This window comes from Glycine soja, chromosome 3 (assembly GCF_004193775.1).
Source record: "Glycine soja cultivar W05 chromosome 3, ASM419377v2, whole genome shotgun sequence".
Lineage (NCBI taxonomy): Eukaryota > Viridiplantae > Streptophyta > Magnoliopsida > Fabales > Fabaceae > Glycine > Glycine soja.
In genome coordinates this window covers 40580413-40604165 of record NC_041004.1, presented here as the reverse complement: position 1 = coordinate 40604165, position 23753 = coordinate 40580413, and the positions used below count along the sequence as shown (strand labels likewise).

At 33.7% G+C, this 23753-nt stretch overlaps 5 protein-coding genes across 5 annotated transcripts; 4 read left to right on the top strand and 1 right to left on the bottom strand.

The window, feature by feature from the left end:
• Positions 1-1365: 1365 nt before the first annotated feature.
• LOC114407016 lies at positions 1366-2739 on the bottom strand. The gene is made up of 2 exons (XM_028369927.1): positions 2651-2739; positions 1366-2534 (listed from the first exon to the last, which is right to left on the bottom strand). Exon 2 carries the CDS (start codon positions 2472-2474, stop codon positions 1653-1655), a length of 822 nt encoding a protein of 273 aa, XP_028225728.1. The 5' UTR covers positions 2475-2534; positions 2651-2739; the 3' UTR covers positions 1366-1652.
• A 2046-nt stretch (positions 2740-4785) lies between these two features.
• LOC114407015 (diaminopimelate epimerase, chloroplastic-like) lies at positions 4786-8806 on the top strand. The gene is made up of 9 exons (XM_028369926.1): positions 4786-5194; positions 5271-5438; positions 5781-5851; positions 6088-6145; positions 6334-6513; positions 6879-6963; positions 7439-7498; positions 7620-7693; positions 8548-8806. Exons 1-9 carry the CDS (start codon positions 4928-4930, stop codon positions 8662-8664), a joined length of 1080 nt encoding a protein of 359 aa, XP_028225727.1. The 5' UTR covers positions 4786-4927; the 3' UTR covers positions 8665-8806.
• A 2604-nt stretch (positions 8807-11410) lies between these two features.
• LOC114407014 (zinc finger protein ZAT11-like) lies at positions 11411-12152 on the top strand. The gene has a single exon (XM_028369925.1). The coding sequence runs from the start codon at positions 11504-11506 to the stop codon at positions 11978-11980; it is 477 nt and encodes a 158-aa protein (XP_028225726.1). The 5' UTR covers positions 11411-11503; the 3' UTR covers positions 11981-12152.
• Positions 12153-13764: 1612 nt separating this feature from the next.
• On the top strand, positions 13765-14433 carry LOC114405536 (zinc finger protein ZAT11-like). The gene has a single exon (XM_028368018.1). It carries the CDS (start codon positions 13845-13847, stop codon positions 14328-14330), a length of 486 nt encoding a protein of 161 aa, XP_028223819.1. The 5' UTR covers positions 13765-13844; the 3' UTR covers positions 14331-14433.
• A 2563-nt stretch (positions 14434-16996) lies between these two features.
• On the top strand, positions 16997-22289 carry LOC114407013 (zinc finger protein ZAT11-like). The gene is made up of 2 exons (XM_028369923.1): positions 16997-17450; positions 22047-22289. Exons 1-2 carry the CDS (start codon positions 17022-17024, stop codon positions 22137-22139), a joined length of 522 nt encoding a protein of 173 aa, XP_028225724.1. The 5' UTR covers positions 16997-17021; the 3' UTR covers positions 22140-22289.
• Positions 22290-23753: the final 1464 nt, after the last annotated feature.

The window sequence follows — 23753 nt, the reverse complement described above, 5'->3', positions numbered from 1 at the left end:
GTGGCTTACGACCTAGGTGCAGTGGTGATGGGTTGGATGGGGTGAGAATAAGATGAAGGGGAAGAGAGAGGATAAGATAGTCTTTTCTTACATTTGTAGGGGCCAATAACAAATGAAGTTGGGGCCAATTACAATTCCCTTTTCGTTCGAACATTATCCAATGAGTTTGGTCCATAACTAAATTTGAAATTATGGCCCATTTGATTTGCAACCCCCCTTGGGACTCTTTTTTATGTAATATATTATGAAAGGATAAATAATCATTTTGGTATTTGAAAGTATGATTTACTGTTATTTGAGTTTTGAAAAGTAATAAAATTTCAAAAAATAATCTAAAAATGTAATTTATTTGTCACTTTAATCTTGTCGTTAAAAGATTTTGGGTGTCATTGGCTTATGCACTACACTGTCACATGTTGTTAAAGTTGCATTTGTTTTTTCTTGGGAAGTTTTAAATTGGTTTTGGCTTTTGAGTTTGAAGATTGTGAAGATAAAAGATTTGAGATTTATAAGTTTTAAAAGTTTCATTAAAAAAGATTGTATTAGTTAAAAATGACCACTTTATTTAAAGATTTAAATATATTTTTTATTCCTAATGCTTCAAATAGTAAAAAAAGCATTATCTAACACACTTTAAGATGAAAAATAAAACAACTATATTTTATAAAGACTAAAATGAAAAAAAAAATTGTAAAAACAAAAAGAAATGTTAAATTGCATGAACCAAAGATGTATTTAAACCTTATTTATATTAATTGCTTATAATGATAAAAAAAAACTTATTTAAACATAGTAGGAGTTAAAAACTATAATTATTTTAAATGAAAAACATTAACAGTGTTAGCAGAAAACTGACGAAAATACTATTTTGATTTTTGAGTCCATTCGTAAACATAGAATCAAACTGAAAAAAAAATGAAAAAAACTAATAGAGCAAAATGATAATTTAGCCTGTATATATCTTAGCGGAGGGTTTTTCAAAGTTTTCTTCTTCAACCAAAGCAATTTAGATAAAGTTTGTGGCCCCTTAAAAATGTGAATCGATCTTCAGTAATGAATTTTATTACCCAAGTATATTTTAGATATATCTTTAGGGAATGCCAAGTTCACTACTGCTTTTTTTTCTTTTTTCCCCTTCCCCTAAGTAATAATGCTTATGCTCATATGTCAAGATCAAGAAGAAAAATATGGTTTATATGGTTTCATCAGTAAACAGCGCGTTTGCACCCATGTCACTTGTTAAATATCGTCCAATAGCATGATGTCTCATGGCTCAAAACAAAGCAATACAAAGAGACCAAAAACTTTGAAGATTTGCAGGCCTCGAAGCTTTAATGAGTAGAAAAAAAAAAAAAGAGAAGAAAATAAGAAGGAAGCACATGCATAATTTATTTCTAACCAAGTAACCATGGTCATGGTCGTGGTCATTAGTCTCATTCAACAGTCTCATTTGTATGTACATCACATCATTCATCTAGCAAAAGTTCAAGAAAAAGCTCAAAGCAGTGCAATTATAACCTAGCGATGCTAACTTATACATGTGGTTGATTATTATCTATTATCTCACATACTATTTAAATTTAAATAATAAAAAAAAGCAAGACTGATTACTATGCAAAAATGAAGTAGGGGGAGGAACAGAGCTGCAAGCCTCACAAAAGTTTTCTCTTTTTTCCGGTTAATGCATGATTGTGCATCATATTGGAATCCATATCCTCATATGACACCTGTTCATTCTTTAGCGCTAATCCGAAACCGGACGCAGAAGACATCTGAGAAGGTCCATGAGAATTCCCTGGAAATGCCAAACTCAAAGAAGTTGGAATGAATCCATTTGGATTAACACTTGCCTTATCATCGGTGTTAGTAGTAGAGGAGCTATTGTCTTGTGTACCAAGTATAAGGCCAGAGGAAGATAAAGAAGGAGGATTTTGCCACTGTGGAGCAGGAGCAACTAGAAGTGTTTGAAGCAAAGGTCCAGCTTCTGTTACACTTTGCAACAATCTACCCTTTTGAGGCAAGGGTTTCCCACAAACAAGTTTATCAAACACTAGCGAAGCACCATCAACCATATTATTATTATTATCTCTTGAAGCACCTATGTCTGCTTTCATATGGTTTGGTTGCTTTGGTAAGGTCAAGTTGCTTGGTTCAGCAATTCTTGTGGAAGAATGTTTCTCATTTGGCAGGAGACTTGACAAGGATAAATCACATGGATGATTTGAGAATACTTTGGAACTTGAATATGATACCTTGGTGCTATTCAATGATGGCTTTGTTTTGTATTGGAGGCATGCATGATGATCAACTTGTGGAACAGTACTGCTTGTCTCAGCTGGAGTAGATGCTTGGAAATTCCTTATCAATTGAAGCTGGTCTCTTGCTTCATCTCTTTCCTGGCAAACTTTCTTTAAAAGTTTATACAAGTGTTTAACTGTCTCCTCATATTTCTTTATCTTAGCATTGGCTTCCATTTTTGCTGCTATCAGTTCAAGCTTGGCACAGACAAGCCTGTGGTTAATATCCTCATTGCTCTGTCAATACAAGAAAAAAGTTTAGTCATTGTGAAGCTGAGAATTCAGATTACAATACACTACCAACAAGAAATATACTAGAAGGTAGAAACAATAATGATTTGGAGTATTTTAACTGAAAGATTGGGCCAAGATATCACAAGCTTTGTTCAAGGTGTGAAGACTAAATGCATTTGCCTTTTAGCATGGCTGATATATTTAATTTATAAGCCACGATTGGTATTAACTGTTGACTAATCAGTTTGATAGTCATGGTAAATAACAAAATGCTAAAGTTCTTTGGCAAGTGAAATATGATGGTTTTCAAAAAGTAACAAGCGTTCAACTTCTTTTGGTTAATTAGAAGGTAAAGCGATGGTAATTCAACTTTTCAAAGGGATTTTTGTTTTTAAGTATTACCTCTTTTGACAATATTGTGAACACACGTGATTGTGCTCCCTAAACTACAACCGTCCAGTAAAATTAATTATTCGGTCGTTATCAGGGGCACTTATTGATATGATATTATGATTAATCACCATCAAAATACAAGCTAAAGTTTCAATGGCAGGTTTGGGGAGAAAAAAATGTCCAGTTCCACATTATTCAACTGTAGACTCACTTTGCAAAACATTGTCTCAATTCTAAATTTAATTAGATGACCAATAAATCATAGATTAGCAAGCAAAAATTAGGCCAGTATTCGAATAGAATCTAGACTTTGATATACCCCTAACATAAAGAAGAAGAATGTATATGCAACGTCCAATAATGCAAACCAAAAATTAATAATAACTGGAACAAAATTGATAATAATGAAGTTCGTTTAGAAAGTGAATTACAGAAGAATCATTCACCTTATTCTCAGTAATCATATTTAGAAATGCAAATACGCAACCAAAAAGTGGGTTTGCTGTGTCTGAATTTGGAAAATGACTGCTACTTTTTGGGTTCAATACAAGCTGCTTCTGTGAACTCTAATAGGCAATCTCATACATATATGTCAAAACGGGTAGAGAAGTCTTCAAGACAAAATTGTGAATGATAGGATTTTGGTAAAAGAAAATATAACTCCATTTTTATGTATTCTAATTCAGCATTTGTTCAGTGTATCAACCACTCCGTGATTACAGGGATGTTGTTTCCCAATTTATCATCAATATTCACTTCTTTCATGGTTAATAATTGATTGTGGTCTATTTTAGGACCTATACTTTTTAAGAAACATTATTTGGCAATGCATAATTAGGCTTTGACAGATGAGCCACAGTTTTGCTGGGTGTATCTGATACTATACAACAAAGATGCATTTGGGTTCAACCTTCAGTTGGTTTTTGTGCGTTAACAATAAAACGTTTTCTGTTCCAATAAGATGCAACTGACTAACTTAATTTGAATTGGTTCTTACATCAACCGTATTACAGTTTAGGTTTCGGTTTTGAGACCAAATTCTTCTTCGTAACAAATGAAGTTGACTCTACCTTCCTCTTGCGGTGTCACCCATTGTAGCTGGCAATTGTGACTCAAGTTTAACACTTTAAATGAATGAAGTGCGCGTGTATTTTTTGGTTGCATTTTGTTTTAAAATTCGTTTACGAATTTCAACATGTCATACAAAATTATTATATTTGAGGTTAAATTGAATACCAATTGCAAAATATTTTCTTTTATGAATTGTCACATTATTAATTGATAAGCATAACAGCACGTGAAATGTCCAATTATTGAATAATTTTTGGGTAGATTCTAATTTACTAAATAATGTAACAACTTTTTATGATACATAATAATGTAGCGACTTGTTATTTAGTATTTGTGTAAAAAAATAATTTAAAACCATTCACACATTTAAATTGAAAACTTATTTAAAAGTGAAATAATAACTTTTTTTAAACCATTATTCACGCGTCTAAATTGAAAGTTTATTTTTAAAGTGAATTAATGTCTAACACATACACGAGTGTATTCATCCTCAAAACTTATTTAATTAAGACTAAAATATATTTTAAATGAAAATAAATATACATTTTTCTAAATCATTGTAATTAGAATTTTTGGTTTCGAGTGAATCACTTGCAAAATCTAAATTTCATAATAATAATAATAATAATATTCAAACATAATTCTGAATATTTTAAAATTAATCTTAATTAAAATTATAAGCTGAATTTGAATTCACCTCAAAAAAGAATGTCTCATTTAAAGGATGCCGTGGTCTTAAAAAAAAACGGCATTATTTCATCAGGAAATAAATAACCATTTCCAAGATGCGTGATTAAACGGCTGAGATTGTGTACAGTTATCCAGAAACAGAAACCGTAGACAACCCGAATCCCTTATTAAGCAGGGGTTTCGCGGCGCGAGACGGTGACACTGGCAGAGTGGAATTTCCGCCGCCATTCGAAGCTACAGCGATGGCCATAACCGCCACCATTTCCGTTCCCTTCACATCCCCCAGTCGCCGCACTCTCGCCTCCGTCAATAGCCTCTCTCCGCGTTCTACCCGATCCACTTTGCCCACACCGCAACGCACTTTCAAATACCCTAATTCGCGCCTCGTCGTGTCTTCCATGAGCACCGAAACAGCCGTCAAAACTTCATCCGCCTCCTTCCTCAACCGCAAGGAGTCCGGCTTCCTCCATTTCGCCAAGTACCACGGCCTCGGAAACGACTTCGTTTTGGTGAGTCCACGTTCCGCTTCGCTTTTCCCTTTTCGAATAAATAATGGCTCGCTTTTGACGCGTGATTTTTTAATAGATTGACAATAGAGACTCCTCCGAGCCCAAGATCAGTGCTGAGAAAGCGGTGCAACTGTGTGATCGGAACTTCGGCGTTGGAGCTGACGGAGTTATCTTTGTCTTGCCTGGCATCAGTGGCACCGATTATACCATGAGGATTTTTAACTCTGATGGTAGTGAGCCTGAGGTAGTTCTTCTTACGAATTGTTATTCCTGCATGCTTTTGATTGAATGGACATAGGTTCTGTTTGCATCAATTTTCTTTATAAGTAGTTATCGGAAAGGAGGTTAAGAAGATAAAACGAGTTGATCATTTTTCATAAGCTAAACTTAACTTCACTTTGACTTTTATTGAAACTTACTCATTTAACTTTTCATAAGCCGAAGTGTATAAGTTGATTTTAACTTCTAATTTTTTTTTTTCTCTTGTAAGTGTTTACGGAGAAATTTAACAAATCTGAGCTTTAGTTTTTGTTTTTATCATTGACGAGCTCGTTATTGTTTCTTGAATTAACGCTTTTCTTCATAGATGTGTGGCAATGGAGTGCGATGCTTTGCCAAATTTGTTTCTCAGCTTGAGAATTTACATGGGAGGCATAGGTATGATGAATGATCGTGCTTTTTAAAAAATTTCTGTTATGTTTTTTAATTGCCCTTTCAGTTGCTTCACACAATCTCCTTCTTATGTCTTGTTGATTGTAAGTTGTGATAGTCTTTTGGGGCCATTTTTATACATATTTGATACTATTGAAAATGAAGATAATAAATTGATAGTGATTCTTCTTTTTACAATGGTTTATGTGCCACCTCTAACAATGTATTTTCATACTTTGCAGTTTTACCATTCATACTGGTGCTGGTCTGATTATTCCTGAAGTCTTGGAGGATGGAAATGTACGTTGTTATGTGGCAAATATTTGCAATTTACTTATTAATATGTGATATTGTTTAAAGACATCGACCCATGTTGCTTTTAAGGTGCCTTAATTGGTTTAACGTCAGGAAGGGATTTTGTTTTTGTTTCTTATCTGGTATTGGTTCTCTTTCTTCAGCTTGATAGACAATAATGCTATCTGTTTCAGGTCAGAGTTGATATGGGGGAACCGATTCTTAAAGCCTCAGATGTGCCTACTAAATTACATGCAAATAAGGATAATGCTGTTGTTAAATCAGAACTAGTTGTAGATGGAGTTATCTGGCATGTGACCTGTGTCAGCATGGGAAATCCACACTGTGTAACTTTCAGTAGAGAAGGAAGCCAGGTCTTTATTTTGACATACAATAGATATTTCATACATACAATTCCCTTTTATGCATACTAGATCTATTCAATGGAATGAAACCTTGTGGAATGGTAGGAAGACAAGACATTAATCTTTCATCAGTAGAATGATGTTAAATACAAATGCCTAGATATTCTTACACACAATTGAATGTGTAACCATTTGTATCAAAAGAAACATAGTTCCTTTGAAATGATATTTCTTTTATGTCACTAGATTTTTTTTAAAAAAATTGAATCTTAAATGTTAAAATGCCAATTTTTATCTGTTGGTTAATAACTTTACATGAATTTAACATTTTTTTGCTGCATATATGATGTTTGTTTTAATCCTTGTTGCAACAGAATTTGCTTGTTGATGAATTGAAGCTAGCAGAAATTGGCCCAAAATTTGAACATCATGAGGTGTTCCCTGCACGAACTAACACAGGCAAGATTTGTTTGTTTCTATGATTATCAACTTTCTTGCATATGCTTAGCCCATCAATATTTTAATTTCTGCCACTAGGGGCTTTTTAAAAAAAATTCTTGAGCAATATAGCTTTGTTATGGCAAGCTAGATGAACATTCTGCCAATATACTGGTTACTGACTTAGTGACATGTAATTATTCTTAGTTTAATGCTTGAGAACGTGATATTGTTGGTATTTTTCTAGGACTTGGTCAGACTGTATGAGTAGCTTAAGTTGGGGGGAGGGGTGTTTGCTCCTTCTCCTTATGTAGAGCATATAATATTGTGCAATTATGGCTGGCTTTGATGATCACCAAAAATCCACTGTAGATGTTTTGATTCCTTGAGCATGACTCAAATGGCCTAAATGTGTGTAGTCATCATCACACCAAAAATCCACTGCATATATGATGTTTTGATTCCTTAATTATATGATTTCTTATTTAATGTGCAGAGTTTGTACAAGTGTTGTCTAATTCTCACTTGAAAATGTGTGTCTGGGAGCGGGGAGCAGGTTAGAAAATCTAATATCCATCTTGTATCCTATTAGTATTGTTATTTGTTAGTGCAGTTGTTAGGGTAAGTTCAAGGTGCCTCAAAATTTTATGTGGGAGAGCTCATGTTTTTTTGTGCAGGAGCAACCCTAGCCTGTGGAACTGGAGCTTGTGCTACTGTTGTTGCAGCAGTTCTTGAGGGTCGTGCTGGGAGGGTAAGTTTGCTGCTTTTCTTGTAACAATATGAAAACTATTGATTTTCTGTGTGCCTGTGTGGCGCTATGCAAATGCTATTGCATTGCACTTTTGTGTTGTGGTTGGAGTAGCCGTGATAGCGGCGGCGCAGGGTAGCCACAATTGCACTCTTAGGGCATTTTTGCACCAACGACTCTAAAGTCCCTCAGAAATTCCTAAAATACCCTCAACTATCATTAAGGTTTTTTGGGGTTTTGACAATGTTTTTAGGTTAGCTTCTGAAGAGAAGCTCTTCTCTCAGGTGCGCATTCTGCTCTAGTGTTCTCCTTTTGCCTTCTCTGCTGCATCTGCACACAATTCTTCTTCTTTGGCAACCTTCATTCTTCTCCTATGAAGGCAACCTTTTTCATTGACCAGACTCACTTTGGCGAACGCAACCTATTATCTGTTACAAATTTCTTTTTCTTTTCTTCTCTCTGAACTCTGATTCCTTGCTTTGATTTCTCTGTTTTTCCCTTTTCTTCCTTTGCCCTATACTCTCTTTCTTATTTTACCTTTCTTCTTTGTTTCCTTTTTTTCTTTCTTGCTTCAAGCAACCATATTCTTTTATTTTTTTTATTTTTTATTTTTTATTTTCCTTCATTGTGCTATTTTTTATTCTTGGAGAAGACAATGACATAACATAAATCTTGAAGAGGACGAAGATTCCCATTAAGAAGATATAATTGTAATGACTAATACTTTAGTTTTCTTGGCTTCTATTGCTATCCCACTTTATTTTTGCTTTGGTTAGTTAAGTGCTTCCTCCATGTTCCCAAAGAATTGCTGTACGTTGATTTTGCCATAATTTTTTTAATCTGTCAATTTGATACAGAATTGCACGGTTGATCTACCTGGAGGACCTCTTCAGATTGAATGGAGGGAGGAAGATAATCATGTTTATATGACAGGCTCAGCCGATGTAGTTTATTACGGATCTTTGCCCCTTTAATATGTTGCCCCCATTGTTAAACCCAATATGGAATTAGGAATTGCTGAATAATATTTGTATGAGAGGTGGACTTTCTGCTTGTTCTTACTATTTTGCCACATATTTATATCTTCCTACCCTTTTTTGGTTGAATCTGTCACAACAACGGTTTGTTATCTGTTCTGTGCTATTAACTTAAGAAAGAAATGCAGCAATGAAAAATTGAGGTAAGACAACATACAATCACGTAGTTTTTTAACCTGAAAGGCTGAAATAGAAAGAGGCTGGCAGAAGAGTTGGGGCAGGATTTAGAGAAAATTCAAGTGGTTTGGACAGCCTTGGCCTCTAACTCTAACTACTATGGCGAATAGTCAGCAATCACCATTGTCATTTCTTTAGGTGTCTTATAGTATTCGTATTGTATGGTGTATAGTATCCACTTATTTCTGAAAAATAGGCATTAGTTCTTAGACGCATATAATACACACAATACGAATACTATATGAATTTTTAAAAAATAAGTGAATATGTAGAGAATATTCTAAAGACAGAGATACACAACAAACATTTAGAATGTTTCAAAAATTAGTGATACTATACACTACACAATACGAATACTATAAGTGTATGCAGTAAAAAATATGTAGAGAATATGGTGTATTTTCTGCAGTCAGAGATACACCATACAACACACGTGTGCAACGGTCTAAGAATTGCAGTCAGAGATACACAACAAACATTCAGAATGTTTCAAAAAATGCCACTGAATGAATATGTAGAGAATATTCTAAAGGTAGATGTGAGTGGTGATTTGAAATTCATGCATCTATAGTTTGCACTTCGCAGTTTCCTTTCTCTCTTTCATTTAACCAAAGGAAACAAACACATGCTTTTGGATGCACTAATGCTGGACCACGACCACGAGAACAACAAGGAAATTGATTCAATGACTACAAAATGGTTTGAGCATGTGAATTCTGCGCAAGAGGAACACGGTGGAAGTATATCAAATATCCGTGTCCAAGCAGAAAAGTGCCTTGTTGTAGTCTTGTAGATTATGTGAGATTGTTGGATGAGAAATAAACCTTCCAAATAAATGGAATATCTTCATCTTCACCAGTAATTTCCTGAATTGTTTGACAACCTTATTTTAAGACATCAATCAATCATAAGCATTTCTTTTACTCTTTGATTATTCTATTATCTCGTGAAAATGCGAATAAATGAATGAACTATCAATTTGGTTTCTGAAAGTATCACACGCTTTCTTTAATTGTCTTTAAACTAATGAAACTATATTGGTAGTATCTAAAGTATTAAATACTCATCTATTTAATTAGTTCTTGGATTTTATTTTATTTTATTAACATTGAAGAACTAATTTGAAGAATTTTTCAATACTTGAAAGATTATATAACATAATTTGTAATACTTTGAGGATTACTTATATCATTTTATTACTATAAAGATTACTTAGGAGGGAGGGTAACACTCAAGGGACCAAATTGATGGTGCATTTGTGAATAAATCATAAGTTAAATCTTGCTTTTGTTCTATATGAACGCGTTCATCAGAATACAAATTGAATGTCTCAAAAGAAACATAGTAATATGCAGCCCGGCATCTATTGAGGATAATATATAAGGACACAGATCACAAAAGGAAAAAATCCTCAGTGAATAACTAAAAATGAAACCAAGCAAAAAGTCAAATTCCACACCTAACTGCATCTCCAGATCGAGCTCCTTTCGCAGATGTGAATTGATTCTACATAGACAGTTAGTTGGGTAGTTGGATGAAAGTCCTAATTAGCTAGTACCAACTACTAACTAGTCATATAATTCTATGCATAGTCTACAAGGGAGGCATCAAGTGATGGAATTTTCTATTAGCTGATAATAAAATTATTCTATTTTGCTCTTAATTTGCTTAAGGTGTGACTTTGCCTAAACACCTTGATCTATATATTCTTTCTTTTAATTTAACTCTCTTAGACTATTCATCTGTTTACTAATCTGCTGCTCATATTTGACTTGGCGTAGAGTTTCACTACCTACACCAAATATGCCGGATTCTGGGGCCGGTTCAAGCATCCCCGTGTGAAAAACCTAGCACGAGTTTTCAGATTGTTCTACCAACCAAACCAGTTGGGAACACAGAAAAAAAATGTTTTTGCAACCACTCAATCAAATCTGTAAGGGATATAATAATAAACATAAAAGTAACTTAGAATTAATTGGGAATCGAGAATTAATTATGAATTATTCTCATATATAAAATTAAACATATATGAAAATTTATTTAAAATTAATTTTATAGCCGGAATCAATTCTACGCGGTGAAATCAAACATGCACTGTATCCTTGCGGTTTTTAATCACTAGTTCTGTTACACTGGAAAATGGAAACTACACAGAATGTTCTTACCTGGGAAAAAGACACGTCGAAGTTTCGAGGAACTTTTATGTTCCGTGTGGTTCAACGCGGTCGTGAACTGAAAAGTAGAAGTGAGCGTAGGGCCTAAGCGTCGTCACGTGGACCAAATATCTCCGCTGTTGAAATACCAAACAAGACAAACGTAACGACAACATTCGGGAAGCAACTACGTAAGCATCAAGGGCATTTAAGTCATTACGACTAGTCAAAAAGCGTTGTTCAACCTGTTATTTTATTTAGTTTGAAAATTAGACCTTCGTTGAATTTTGAAGTGTTCCCTCCACGTTATCTTTACTCGTCTCCAATTCCAAACCTCTATAAGTACCAAGAATTTCTCATCAACAACACCATCGAAATTCTAGACACACAACACATAAAAGATTTCCTTGTTCTTTTTACTGCTTAACCGTTCGGCTATCTCATATATGAACAACAACATGTTAGGAATGAAGAGACGGAGAGATGATAATGAAGGGTCCTTGGATTTGGCAAAATGTCTTATGCTGTTTTCTTGTCCAATAGAAAGCAACAAGACACAACAGAAAAGTTTTGGTTCTGTGGAATTTGAGTGCAAGACGTGCAACCGCAAGTTCTCTTCTTTTCAAGCACTGGGAGGGCACAGGGCAAGCCACAAGAGGCAGAAGCTGGAGGGGGAAGAACTGAAAGAACAGGCCAAAAGTCTTAGCTTGTGGAACAAACCCAAAATGCACGAGTGCTCCATTTGTGGCCTTGAATTCTCTCTGGGCCAGGCTCTGGGTGGCCACATGAGAAAACACAGAGCTTCCCTCAACGAAGGGTTTCCTATTATTCCTTCTATCGACCAAGTTATTGCGAAAATCCCGGTTTTGAAAAGGTCGAATAGCACCAGGGTTATGTGCTTGGACTTGGAGTTACACCTGTAGATAATGACTCTGTGCTTGGAATCAACTATGAAATCACCACCTCAGCTTCTTTTTCTTTGTTCTGACTAACTCTTTTTTACCTCTTTCTGGACACATGTAGTATTCTTTCATTTTTGTGTAAAAATTTCATTGACTTTTCCCTTATAAAGATCATTGATTCTTTATTTGTTAATACCTTTGTTTCTCACATATTATTTAGTTGTTGTTGGCTAACGGGTACGTCATACCACCGATTATCAAAAGTTCTGAATGTTTTAATAGTATTGATTTTTCAATTATTTTTTTGTCAAATTAATTTTCCTTTTAATTCAATTTTGTAAATAAGGACCAAATGTTAACTATCTATCAAATTTTTTAACTCTTTAACCACGTGACTTTTGTACATCTGTGAGATCATAATATGATATTATATTAAGTGAGAAAAATAAGATTATACACTTACATTAAATCTTGATTGAGAAATGTGAGAAACACACTTAATTTGTAACGCACACTTTCATCTAAGATTATTTAGTTTATTCCTCTTACTTTTATGTAAAAACAATCCTTTCATTACTGATATAATATACAGCTCACTTTATACTTTACAGTAATCAACTAATATCTGTAAAGTATACTCCTATAAACAAAGTTGGTTGTTCATTATATATTTAGCTAGAAAATAAAAATAAAAACAAAGGTAGTTGTTCTGCAGCTGCAGCTGCTTTCCCTCTTCTTTAATTGAATGCTTTCAATGGCCATGGCTTCTCAAAATTAAAATCATAATTATTTGTTCGCAGAAGAATTCTCTGAAATTATGTCGTCAAAGGAATAATTTAAATTTTCTCACATTATTTTTTATTAAATTTCCTACTTACTACGATTAGTAATAAATATCTTTTGATATAAAAGGATGAAATGACATCGAGCTAGTATCAAACTTAGTAAAATAGCATTATTTTAAGAAACCTATGATCAATGTTACTACTTACTAATATTAATCTAACCATTTGATTATTAATATATATAGAGAGAGGTCATTTAAAAAATATAAATTTAAATTTAAATTAAATAGTAATTTTAACAATTACATCATTCATTAAATTAAAATAAGTTGATGCACTATCATATAGTTTTTAATTGTGTGAATTTTGCAAATTTGATCTATTTTATGATAATTTTAATTTTAAGAGTTAGAGTCATGAATTTTACTTATAATAAGAAATTATTTTATTAAATTTGACACTCCAAACTCTAAAGTCTAATCTGTTTTAATTTTTAAATATTAAATTACGTTTATTTATTTTCAGTTTATAGGGAAAATGTCAGCGTAGTCTAAATTGCCGTCAGCAATTACGCGAGCAGCAAGGGCATTGTTGTCTTCACAATAAGTCAAAACCTGGTTTAGTACAGAAAATAGTCAAACAATCCATGTCCTCGTGTTTGAGACTTTAGGAAATTTTTTATAAATGAAAAAAATATATAAATGTCTGTTATTTTTCTTTTTCATCTATTTCCATCGTATATATTCTTTCTATTTTTTATTTACAGTATATTATATATATATATATATATATTATTTTTTCCCCTTTTTCTTACCTCTATTTTCTTTTTAACTGAATTCAATAGAAAGAACAAAGTAGAAAAAAAAAAGATAAAATAAAAATATAATAATAATATTTGCAAAAATAAACAAAAGATGAGATAGAAAATAAAAATAAAAGAAAAAATGTGAGGAGAAAAAAAATCAAAGTCGTTTATAAATATCATTCTGTGCCAGTAGTAACATTCTCACTCAACTCCAATCTGATTCTCATCTTATTTACACCAAAATTGAGATCATCGATCGTGTGCCCAATTAATTGTCATCCATATATATATAGCCATGAAGAGACGGATAGAAAATGAAGAAGCAGAGAGCATAGTTATGGAAGTGTGCAAGAAAATGTTCTCTGAATTAGCAGGAGATATCAATGTCCAAAAAAGTCCAACCCAAGAAGCATTCGAGTGCAAGACCTGCAACCGCAAATTCTCGTCGTTTCAAGCGTTGGGTGGTCACAGGGCTAGCCACAAGAGGCCTAAACTTGAGGATTCTTCTGTGGGTAAACCCAAAATACACGAGTGCTCAATTTGTGGCCTGGGATTCTCTCTGGGTCAGGCACTGGGAGGCCACATGAGAAAACACACAGAATCCATCAATGGAAATGAAAGCTTTTCATTTTCTTCTATAAACCAGGTTGTTGTTGCATCCAGCAGTAGTAGTAGTAGTGCAAGGACAATGTGCTTGGACCTCAACTTAACGCCTTTGGAGAATGACTTGAAGTTCTTGTTCGAGATCACAACCCCACCTAAACTTAATATTTCTTTGTGATCGTTTGTGATTTGTATTAATTCTTTTCTTTGGATCGGATGCGATTATTTATTGCTTTAAGTTTTTTGTGTAAATGATGGAGCTTTTCTTTTTACTATGTTAATTTTAAGGTAAGTCAATGTTAATTGAATTATAATTATAATTGCTTCTTTAGTCTTAAAAAATTATATTGTTTAATTAGGCGAGTCAACATTTTACTATTTTGCTTTGATGATGTGATTTGAAATGGCAAGTTCAATATTTCGTGAACAATAATTCATTGTGATTTTGCTGAGGTTACAAGGTGAGACTTTTAAAAAATTGAAAACTCTAAGTCTTGAGAGAATATGAATGCGGTATGTTTGTATTTCCGTTACGATCAATTCACATAAATTCTGAAGTAACAATTTGTTACTTTTGTCAAAACAATCGCTTGAGGGGCTGAAACTAAACCATAAAACATACACACACGTAGTTGTTCAATTTGATTAAATTTGTTGGTAAAAACTATCCAATTAAATAACAAAAACATTAAATTGTTAATGCTTTAGAAAATTATCTCAATTATTTGTTTACACTTAAATTTCCAAATATCAATACAAATTATAGAAAATTTACTAGTTACTTAATGTCTTCATTATGACATGCGGAATGATCAATTATGAAGTGTTTCCTAGAATTAGATTGGACAATATTAGAACTTCTACAAGTTGTGGTTTGAGCTTTTTGAACGTTTAACTTGACTTCCTTTTTTTTCATTTGAAAAAGTGGTAAAACGAGGAGTATACAATACTGGTTAGGGCATCGCTACTTAGAAAATTACTACCAGTTGTTAAATTAATATATATCAATAGAATTCATTGGGAAGAGTTGCCTACCAAATAAGAAAATAGTGTTAGGAGAATTATACCCACATTCATAAAAAAGATTAAAGTTCGTCCTAAATTTTTAATCACTTGTATAAATCTCCATTAGCAAATGTTTTAATTAATTACTGTTTGAGGTTTCCCTTCCCTGCCCGTTGCCTGTGTGATGTTCCACTCTCTCGTTTTCTTTCACACACCCCACTACCTACTTGGGCGTTTTTTGACTGTGCCTGCACCAACTTTCATTTTCTTGACATTCTCTCTAATGTAATATTGATCAACTCGAATATTTGTCGGTGTGAACATGCGTACATGGTACCACGTGGCTTTTACTTTTGGTCAGTGTGTACCACATTGTGACACGAGCATGACAAAACTATGTACTCTCAGAAAAGTAAGTTTCCCCCATTCCGTTCAATTGAGATTTTGGGTTGCACACCAAATCAGTACATGTCAACGCACGCAGTCCATCTTGAAGCTTTAGAGAACTAACTCAAATAGTTATTTTATATATATATATATATATATATATATATATATATATATATATATATATATATATATATTACTTACGACATCTTAACTCGATTATGGTTAAGTTGGAAACATATGTTGGAGTTCATAGAAAAGGGATTTAAAAGTTCGTTTTTCATACAGTACATTAGTTAGAAAGGGATGATAACCTTTAAGACTGAAATTTGTAAGGATATATTTTTAAGTTCATCAAAGAATTAAATGTCTTTACTCTTTACAATTAGGATGCTTAAATAAATAACATGCGACTTGTATGGAATAATTAAACAAGTGCTTTGCGCACCTAAAACAAGAATTATTAAGGCACGTAGGCCTTGGCTAATTGTTTTTAGTTTTATTAGAAGAAAGTTAGGACGATATTCATTTGAATACATTTTCAATAATGAGTTGGAATATGTTAAAAGTTACAAAAATTTATTTAATTTATCTATTTTATTAGTTAATAAATCTTACCATGATATTATTATTTTAATACATTTTAATTAATAATAAAAATGTGTAGGTACTCCTCCTCTCATATTTATTTACACGATACAATTTCAGGACATTCAATGTTTCAAAGAAGAACCAATACTTACCAACTTCAGTTGTAGGGTTAGCTCGCTATCCACGACCGGTTCAGTGGGTAGCTCGTCATCAACAAGTAGCTCCCACGCGGTTTGGATTCATAAACCAGTAGTAAGCGTAAACCCCACGTGACCAAAACATTTTTTGTGGAATACCCAAAAGAGGCAATCCTTACGCCAGCATCACACTTCACAACAGAATATTACATAAGCACAAAAGGGCATTCATGTCATTATCCCTTCAAAGTACGACCAGTCATAGATAATGACCCATATCAGCTTCTGTTTTTTCACGGCTAGTCTTAGATTTGTTCGCTATTAAAATACTTTCTTACATTTGAAACATTGATTTTATTATTGTTGGAAAAAATTTAAGTGTTATATCGATTAAAAATAAATTAAAATATATAAATAAAAAACAATCTTTATTTTTTTAACTAGTTTTTGGAATTGAGTTAGACCTAAACTTATATTCTAAGATATTCTTGAACTTAAGTCTAAACTCATAACTATTGATAAGAGACTAGAGAGTCTCCATATTTAGTTTATTTAAATCAGTCAAATTCATTGACTATTAATTCCTGGGAGCGTCTTATAAATATAAACCACCGTTACTAAGTTTTGCTCACCAATCCCACAACTCATTCTCATATTCATTGTCACATCTCATTTTTCTAAATTCTTTTTTACACACTCTCATTAATTAATTACATTCCATATTGTAATTAATTCTACGTACGTTAGCCATGAAGAGACAGAGAGATTTCGAGGGGTTTGAGAGCATAGATTTGGCAAATTGTCTAATGATGCTCTCTCATCCCCAACAAAATAAGAAACTACTTCAAACAAAAATTGAGGCTGTGAAATTTGAGTGCAAGACATGCAACCGCAAATTCTCTTCCTTTCAAGCATTGGGTGGCCATAGGGCTAGCCACAAAAGGTCGAAACTTGAGGGAGATGAACTCAAAGCACATGCTATATCTCTAAGTTTGGGAAACAAACCCAAAATGCACGAGTGTTCCATTTGTGGACAAGAATTCTCATTGGGACAAGCACTTGGGGGTCACATGAGAAGGCACAGGACAACCATTAACGAAGATTTTTCTTCAATAAAACAGGTTATTACACAAGTACCTGATTTGAAAAGATCGAATAGCACGAGGGTGATTATGTGCTTGGATGTTGTTTTTAGAAAGATACGAATGATTAAAAGATAAAGAAACTCAGGATATTACTGCAGAAGAAAGGCTGTTTTATTGATCTGAAAAGCAGAGTGCATTTTACAAAGAGATGCTAAAATATATAGATAAAACTCCTATGGGTTGTTGCCTAAAAAATAGAAGATAAATTTAAAACCAGCATAACAGCATAACAGCCTAACAACATATCTGAACAGCATAACAACCTAACAACATATCTGCAGCATAACAGCATATCCTAAAAAAAACTAGCAACAATTTAAAAAATTTGTTTCAAGAGTCAAACAGTTAACACTCCTCCTTGACTCTGGAACAGCACACACCAAGCCTCTGCCTCAAGAATTCATATCTAGCTTTAGGAAGCGCCTTTGTTAGGATATCAGCACTTTGTTCCTTTGTTGTGCAGTAAATTAATTTCACTTCTCCTTCCTTTTGTGCCTCCCTGAGAAAATAGAGCTTTATCTTGAAGTGTTTTGTTTTGCCATGAAACACTGGATTATTTGAAATTGAAATTGCAGCTTGATTATCCACAAATATCTGCGTACTGTCCTGTTGTTCCATATGCAAATCTGTCATAAGCTTTCTGATCCAAAGAGCTTGATTTACAGCAGCAGTTGCAGCAACATATTCTGCTTCTGCTGTGGATTGAGCTATTACTTCCTGTTTCTTTGAATACCATGAGAAAATTCCAGAACCAAAGCTAAAAAGATAACCTGACGTACTTCTCATATCATCAGCACATCCAGCCCAATCACTATCAGAATAACCATGAAGTCTGAAGTTTTTAACATAATGGTATCTAATTCCAAAATCAATTGTGCCTTTAACATATCTAAGAATTCTTTTTGCTGCCTGAAAATGAATTCTACTAGCACAGTTCATGTACCTTGATAACAAGCTTACTGCATGCAAGATGTCAGGCCTTGATGCACTTAAATACATTAGGCAGCCTATAAGGCTCCTATACAGCTTTTCATCCACTTTTTCAGCTCCATCTTCTTTGTAAAACTTCTCCTTTTGATTCATTGGAGTTGCAGTTGGTTTGCACCCTTCCATGTTGAACTTCTTGAGAATTTCATTTGCATATTTTTCCTGGCAAAGAAATATTTCATTCTGTTTTTGATCCACCTGCATACCGAGAAAGAATGTCATCCTTCCAAGGTCTGTCATTTCAAAAGCATCTTTCATTTCTTCCTTGAACTTGTCAATATGCTCCCCGCTGCTTCCCGAAACCAGTAGATCATCAACATATAGAGATACTACAAGCATTTCACCATTAGTCTTCTTCACATATAAAGTAGATTCACTTAAACTTTTTTTGAAGCCTAAGTTCACCAAGTGTGCATCAATTCTGCTATACCATGACCGCGGTGCCTGCTTTAAACCATACAAAGCTTTCCTTAATCGATATACTTTCTCCTCCTGTCCTTGAACAACGAACCCTTCAGGTTGCTCAACAAAAATTTCTTCCTCCAAGTATCCATTTAAGAAGGCTGATTTCACATCCATTTGATGTATAATCCAACCTTTTTGTGCAGCAAGAGACATCAACATTCTTATGGTTTCTAGTCTGGCAACTGGGGCAAAAGTCTCTGAAAAATCAACTCCAAACACTTGAGCATATCCTTTAACAACAAGCCTTGCCTTGTATTTGTTTACAGAACCATCTGAGTTGAGCTTAGTTCTATAAACCCACTTGACACCAATCGCTTTCTTGTGGTTAGGTCTGTCCACCAACTCCCATGTTTTATTTTTTTCAATCATTATAAGCTCCTCTTTCATTGCATTTCTCCATTTCTGATCAGCTCTAGCTTCTTCATATCCCTCAGGCTCCATTACAGCAACATTACACCTTTGGTAGATGTCTGAAAGTGATCTGGTTCCTCTGATGGGTTCTTCATCAACATCTTCATTCTCCTCCTGAAACTCAGACCTCTTATCATTTTTCCAGTCCCAACTATCTGACTCCAGAAATTTGACATCCCTGCTGACGATTACTTTGTTGCTCTGTGGTAGGTAGATTCTGTAGGCCTTTGAAGTTGAGCTATAACCCACAAAAATTCCAGGTTCTGCTTTCTTGTCAAGCTTGTCTCTCTTTACTTGAGGTATGTAGGAGAAACATAGGCAGCCAAATGTCTTCAGATTTGTTAGCGTTGGTTTGTAGTCGTGCCATGCTTCAAATGGAGTCTTTTTCTGCAAAGCTTTTGTTGGTAACCTATTCAGAAAAAAAACTGCTGTGTGTGCAGCCTCTGCCCAAAATTCCTTTGGTAGCCCTTTGTCATGAAGTAAGCACCTTGTCATCTCCATAATTGTTCGGTTTTTCCTCTCGACAACACCATTCTGTTGCGGAGTGTATGGTGCTGTCAATTGATGTTCAATGCCTGCATCTACACAAAACTTGTTAAATTTTTCAGAGGTATATTCAGTTCCATTATCGGACCTGATCACCTGCATCTTGCATCCACTTTGAGTTTCAACCCAAGCTTTAAACTTCACAAAGATGTCAGCAACATCAGATTTAAACTTCATAGAATAAATCCAACACATTCTTGAATAATCATCAATGAATGCAATATAATACTTACTGCCATTCAATGATGGTGTTTTCATGGGTCCTCCCACATCTGTGTGTACTAACTGCAGCTTTTGTGAAGCCCTCCAAGTCTTGTTTTGTTGAAAAGGAAGTCTGGTTTGCTTTCCATATTGGCAAGCAACACATTTTGGAGGTAAATCGTCTAATTCTGGCATATCTTTCACTATGTTGTTCTTTTTCATGAAAAGTAGTGCAGCATGATGAAAGTGCCCCAATCTCTTGTGCCAAAGCATTGTATTATCATCCTCTTTGTGTACAGCTGCTTGCTGCTCCTCATTCATCAAGTCCAAGACAAAACTCTTGCCTTTCATTTGAACTTTGATCATTTCTATGTTGTTTGCATCTTTAATCACACAGTTTTTGTCCTCAAACAGCACCTTATATCCTTTCTCCAGCAGTTGAGTAACACTTAAAAGGTTTTGATTAATTTCAGGAACATATAATACATCAGAAATTAATTTCAAACCTGAGTGGCCTTCAATTGCAACCGTTCCCTTGCCTTTTACTGCAATGAGTGCTCCATTTCCAATTCTGACTTTGGAAATAGTTGTCTCATCCAATTCTTTGAAAAGTTCACGATCATAAGTCATGTGGTTTGTGCAACCACTGTCTATAAGCCAGCTCTCCGTAGTGGTGTTGGTTGCAAAGCATGATGCTACAAACAGCTGCTCCTCCATAGGCTGATCTTCAGCAGCCTTGGCTTCTCCTTGTTGTTGTTGTTGAGTCTTGCATATTCTTTCCACATGTCCTAATTGACCACACTTGTGGCATTTTATGTCTGGTCTCCACCAACACTTGTTGTGTGGGTGATTATTTTTTTTGCAATAAGGACAAGGTGAAAAGACACGTGTCTTGCTGCTTTGGCTATTTTTGTTGTTGCTCTGCTTCTTCTTGTTATTTTTGCCTCCTTTGTAATTCTGTGATCTGGCCTGAAAAGCACCCTCAACAGACCCTTCTTGCCTCATAAGCCTCCTTTGTTCTTGTGCTTGTAGTGCATTCAACAATTCTGCCAATGTAATGCTTGACAAATTCCTTGAATTCTCCAGAGATGCAATTGTGGCTTCAAACTTTTCAGGTATTGTGACTAGAATTTTTTGAACAATTCTAGCGTCTGAAAATTCAGTACCTAGGAGCCTTACATTATTGACTATGCCAAGAAGCCTATCAGAGTATTCCTTAATCGTTTCTGATTCCTTCATTCTCTGCATCTCAAATTCTCGGATAAAATTCAGCACCTGCATGCCTTTAACCTTTTCATTTCCTTCATACTCTTGTTTCAGAAAGTCCCAAATCTGATTGGCTGTTTTAAGTGTCATTATTCTGGCTAGAATGGTGGATGAAACTGCTGCAAGCAAAGTTGCTTTTGCTTTTGACTTTCTCTGCTTCCTTTCTTTGTGATTTTTGATTTGAGCAACCGTTGGATTGTCCGGCAAGGGTTCGACTTCGTACACATCTTCAACAGCTTCCCACAAATCACCTGCTTCGAGATAGGCTTCCATTCTAAAAGCCCAGAGATGATAACTTTTACCATCAAACAGCGGAAGTGTAAGTGGAATGGATGAACCTTCTGGATTCATTCTGACCAGGTTATGTGTGTTTGTGTTTTGAATGTGTATGGGTTCTCTCAATCTCTCAGATCCCTCAGAATAAGGCTCTGATACCAATTTGTTGTTTTTAGAAAGATACGAATGATTAAAAGATAAAGAAACTCAGGATATTACTGCAGAAGAAAGGCTGTTTTATTGATCTGAAAAGCAGAGTGCATTTTACAAAGAGATGCTAAAATATATAGATAAAACTCCTATGGGTTGTTGCCTAAAAAATAGAAGATAAATTTAAAACCAGCATAACAGCATAACAACCTAACAACATATCTGAACAGCATAACAACCTAACAACATATCTGCAGCATAACAGCATATCCTAAAAAAAACTAGCAACAATTTAAAAAATTTGTTTCAAGAGTCAAACAGTTAACATTGGACTTGAACCTAACGCCGTTTGAGAACGACTTGAAGTTGTTGTTTGGAAAGATGGCACCGAATTCTGGTGCCTTAGTTGATTCTTTATAGTTATCAGTTTTGTTATCAACACTGATGATTTGTATTTTTTTTTCTTTTTTGGGGTGAGAATTTGTATTTAGTTAGTAGGTAGTCCTGTTTTTGAAGTCTTGTAATGTATTCTTTCAAATTTTTTTAACGTGAGAATTGGTTTTTAGTTTCTTTTCACAATCAACAGATGATGATATATATTGCTTACGCATAGATGAAACATTAATATTAGTTAAGTTTAAAGACGGATTGATATATTTGGTTGACCTTTCTGTTTAATTAAATTAGTTTTAACTTTAGTTTGATTCTCAAATTTCTCTTATTGGAAGATAATAAGTAGTTTCGGTATAAATCTTTCATAAAGTTGGTGGTCTTTCCCAATCTCATCAAGAATCTTTCCCGTTTTTCAAACTTTAAGGTTGGACTTTTGTCGTTTTTGGCTGTTTTCTTTGCGGGATAGTGTTGGTATGTAGAGAACTGTTGGAAAAAGAAACAGTGTTGTTTTTATTGACGGTCAAAATCAGGAAACTTAATGAAAAGGGAAAAAAGGAATTATTTTTCAGCCTTTCTAGATTTGAATATGCTGCCTTTAAGTTCAGCTTTCAACAAGGACATTCTTTGTATTGTTGGCAAAAGGCAACTTGCACTTGTGTTGGCAGAACAGTATACTATACCAAGCATTGCCTGGAAAAAGGTAAGGAGAAAATTTATATTTGATTTTTTATTTATAAATATAGGTAAGTTGGGAGGAAAAAAAAAGTTGTCGAAGGAAATTATCAAAAAGAGATCTCAATAGCTAAATAATACTTTTTAAAATTTTGATTTTTGATTTTGTTAAATGACGTCATGTGATCCAATTAAAATAGTATTTTATTATACACATTTCAGAAGATAAATAATTTCTTTTATTCAATTAAAATTTATAATAAGAAATATTTTAATATATAAATTTATAATTAAAAATACATCTTTGAATATATAAATTATATTTATTTATTTATATTAAATAATTTAAATTGAGAAATAAGGTTATTTTTAACTATTGATAATTTTTTTAAAATACTAAAATTCAAATTATTGTAAAAATAAAACTAAAAGAAAAGTAGAGTAAAAGTTAAGAGTTAAAATGATCACATATACAAATAAAAAATAAAGTAGTTTGTGATAGTTGAATGATAATATTTTTAACTTGTTGCATAAATAAATAAAAAATATTAGTAATGTCTAATTGACAGAGTAAAGAAAGTAAAAGAGTCTCACTTACAAATTGTATATTATAATTCTATTTAATAATATAAAGGTATATTCGTCAGAAAAAAATGTATTTATATCTTATTATTTTTTCATAATTAGGAAGTATTTGAGATTTTTATTTCACATCCAACTAATCATCACACTTCCACTGGTTAACCTATTTTTGAGTAAAATAGTACCTCAGTTGAGATTCCATCTTATCAATTTATCTCTATTTTTTATATTTTTAAATTTTTTATAGGTAAATATTATACTGTATTTGTGCAGTTTTGGTCTGCCAATCTTAAGCTCCGAACGCTTTGGGCATTGATCAAGGCCTCCACTTCAAAGTCCATAAACAAATATGTCAATCCAATATGATCTGTATCCCTTATCCTGTTA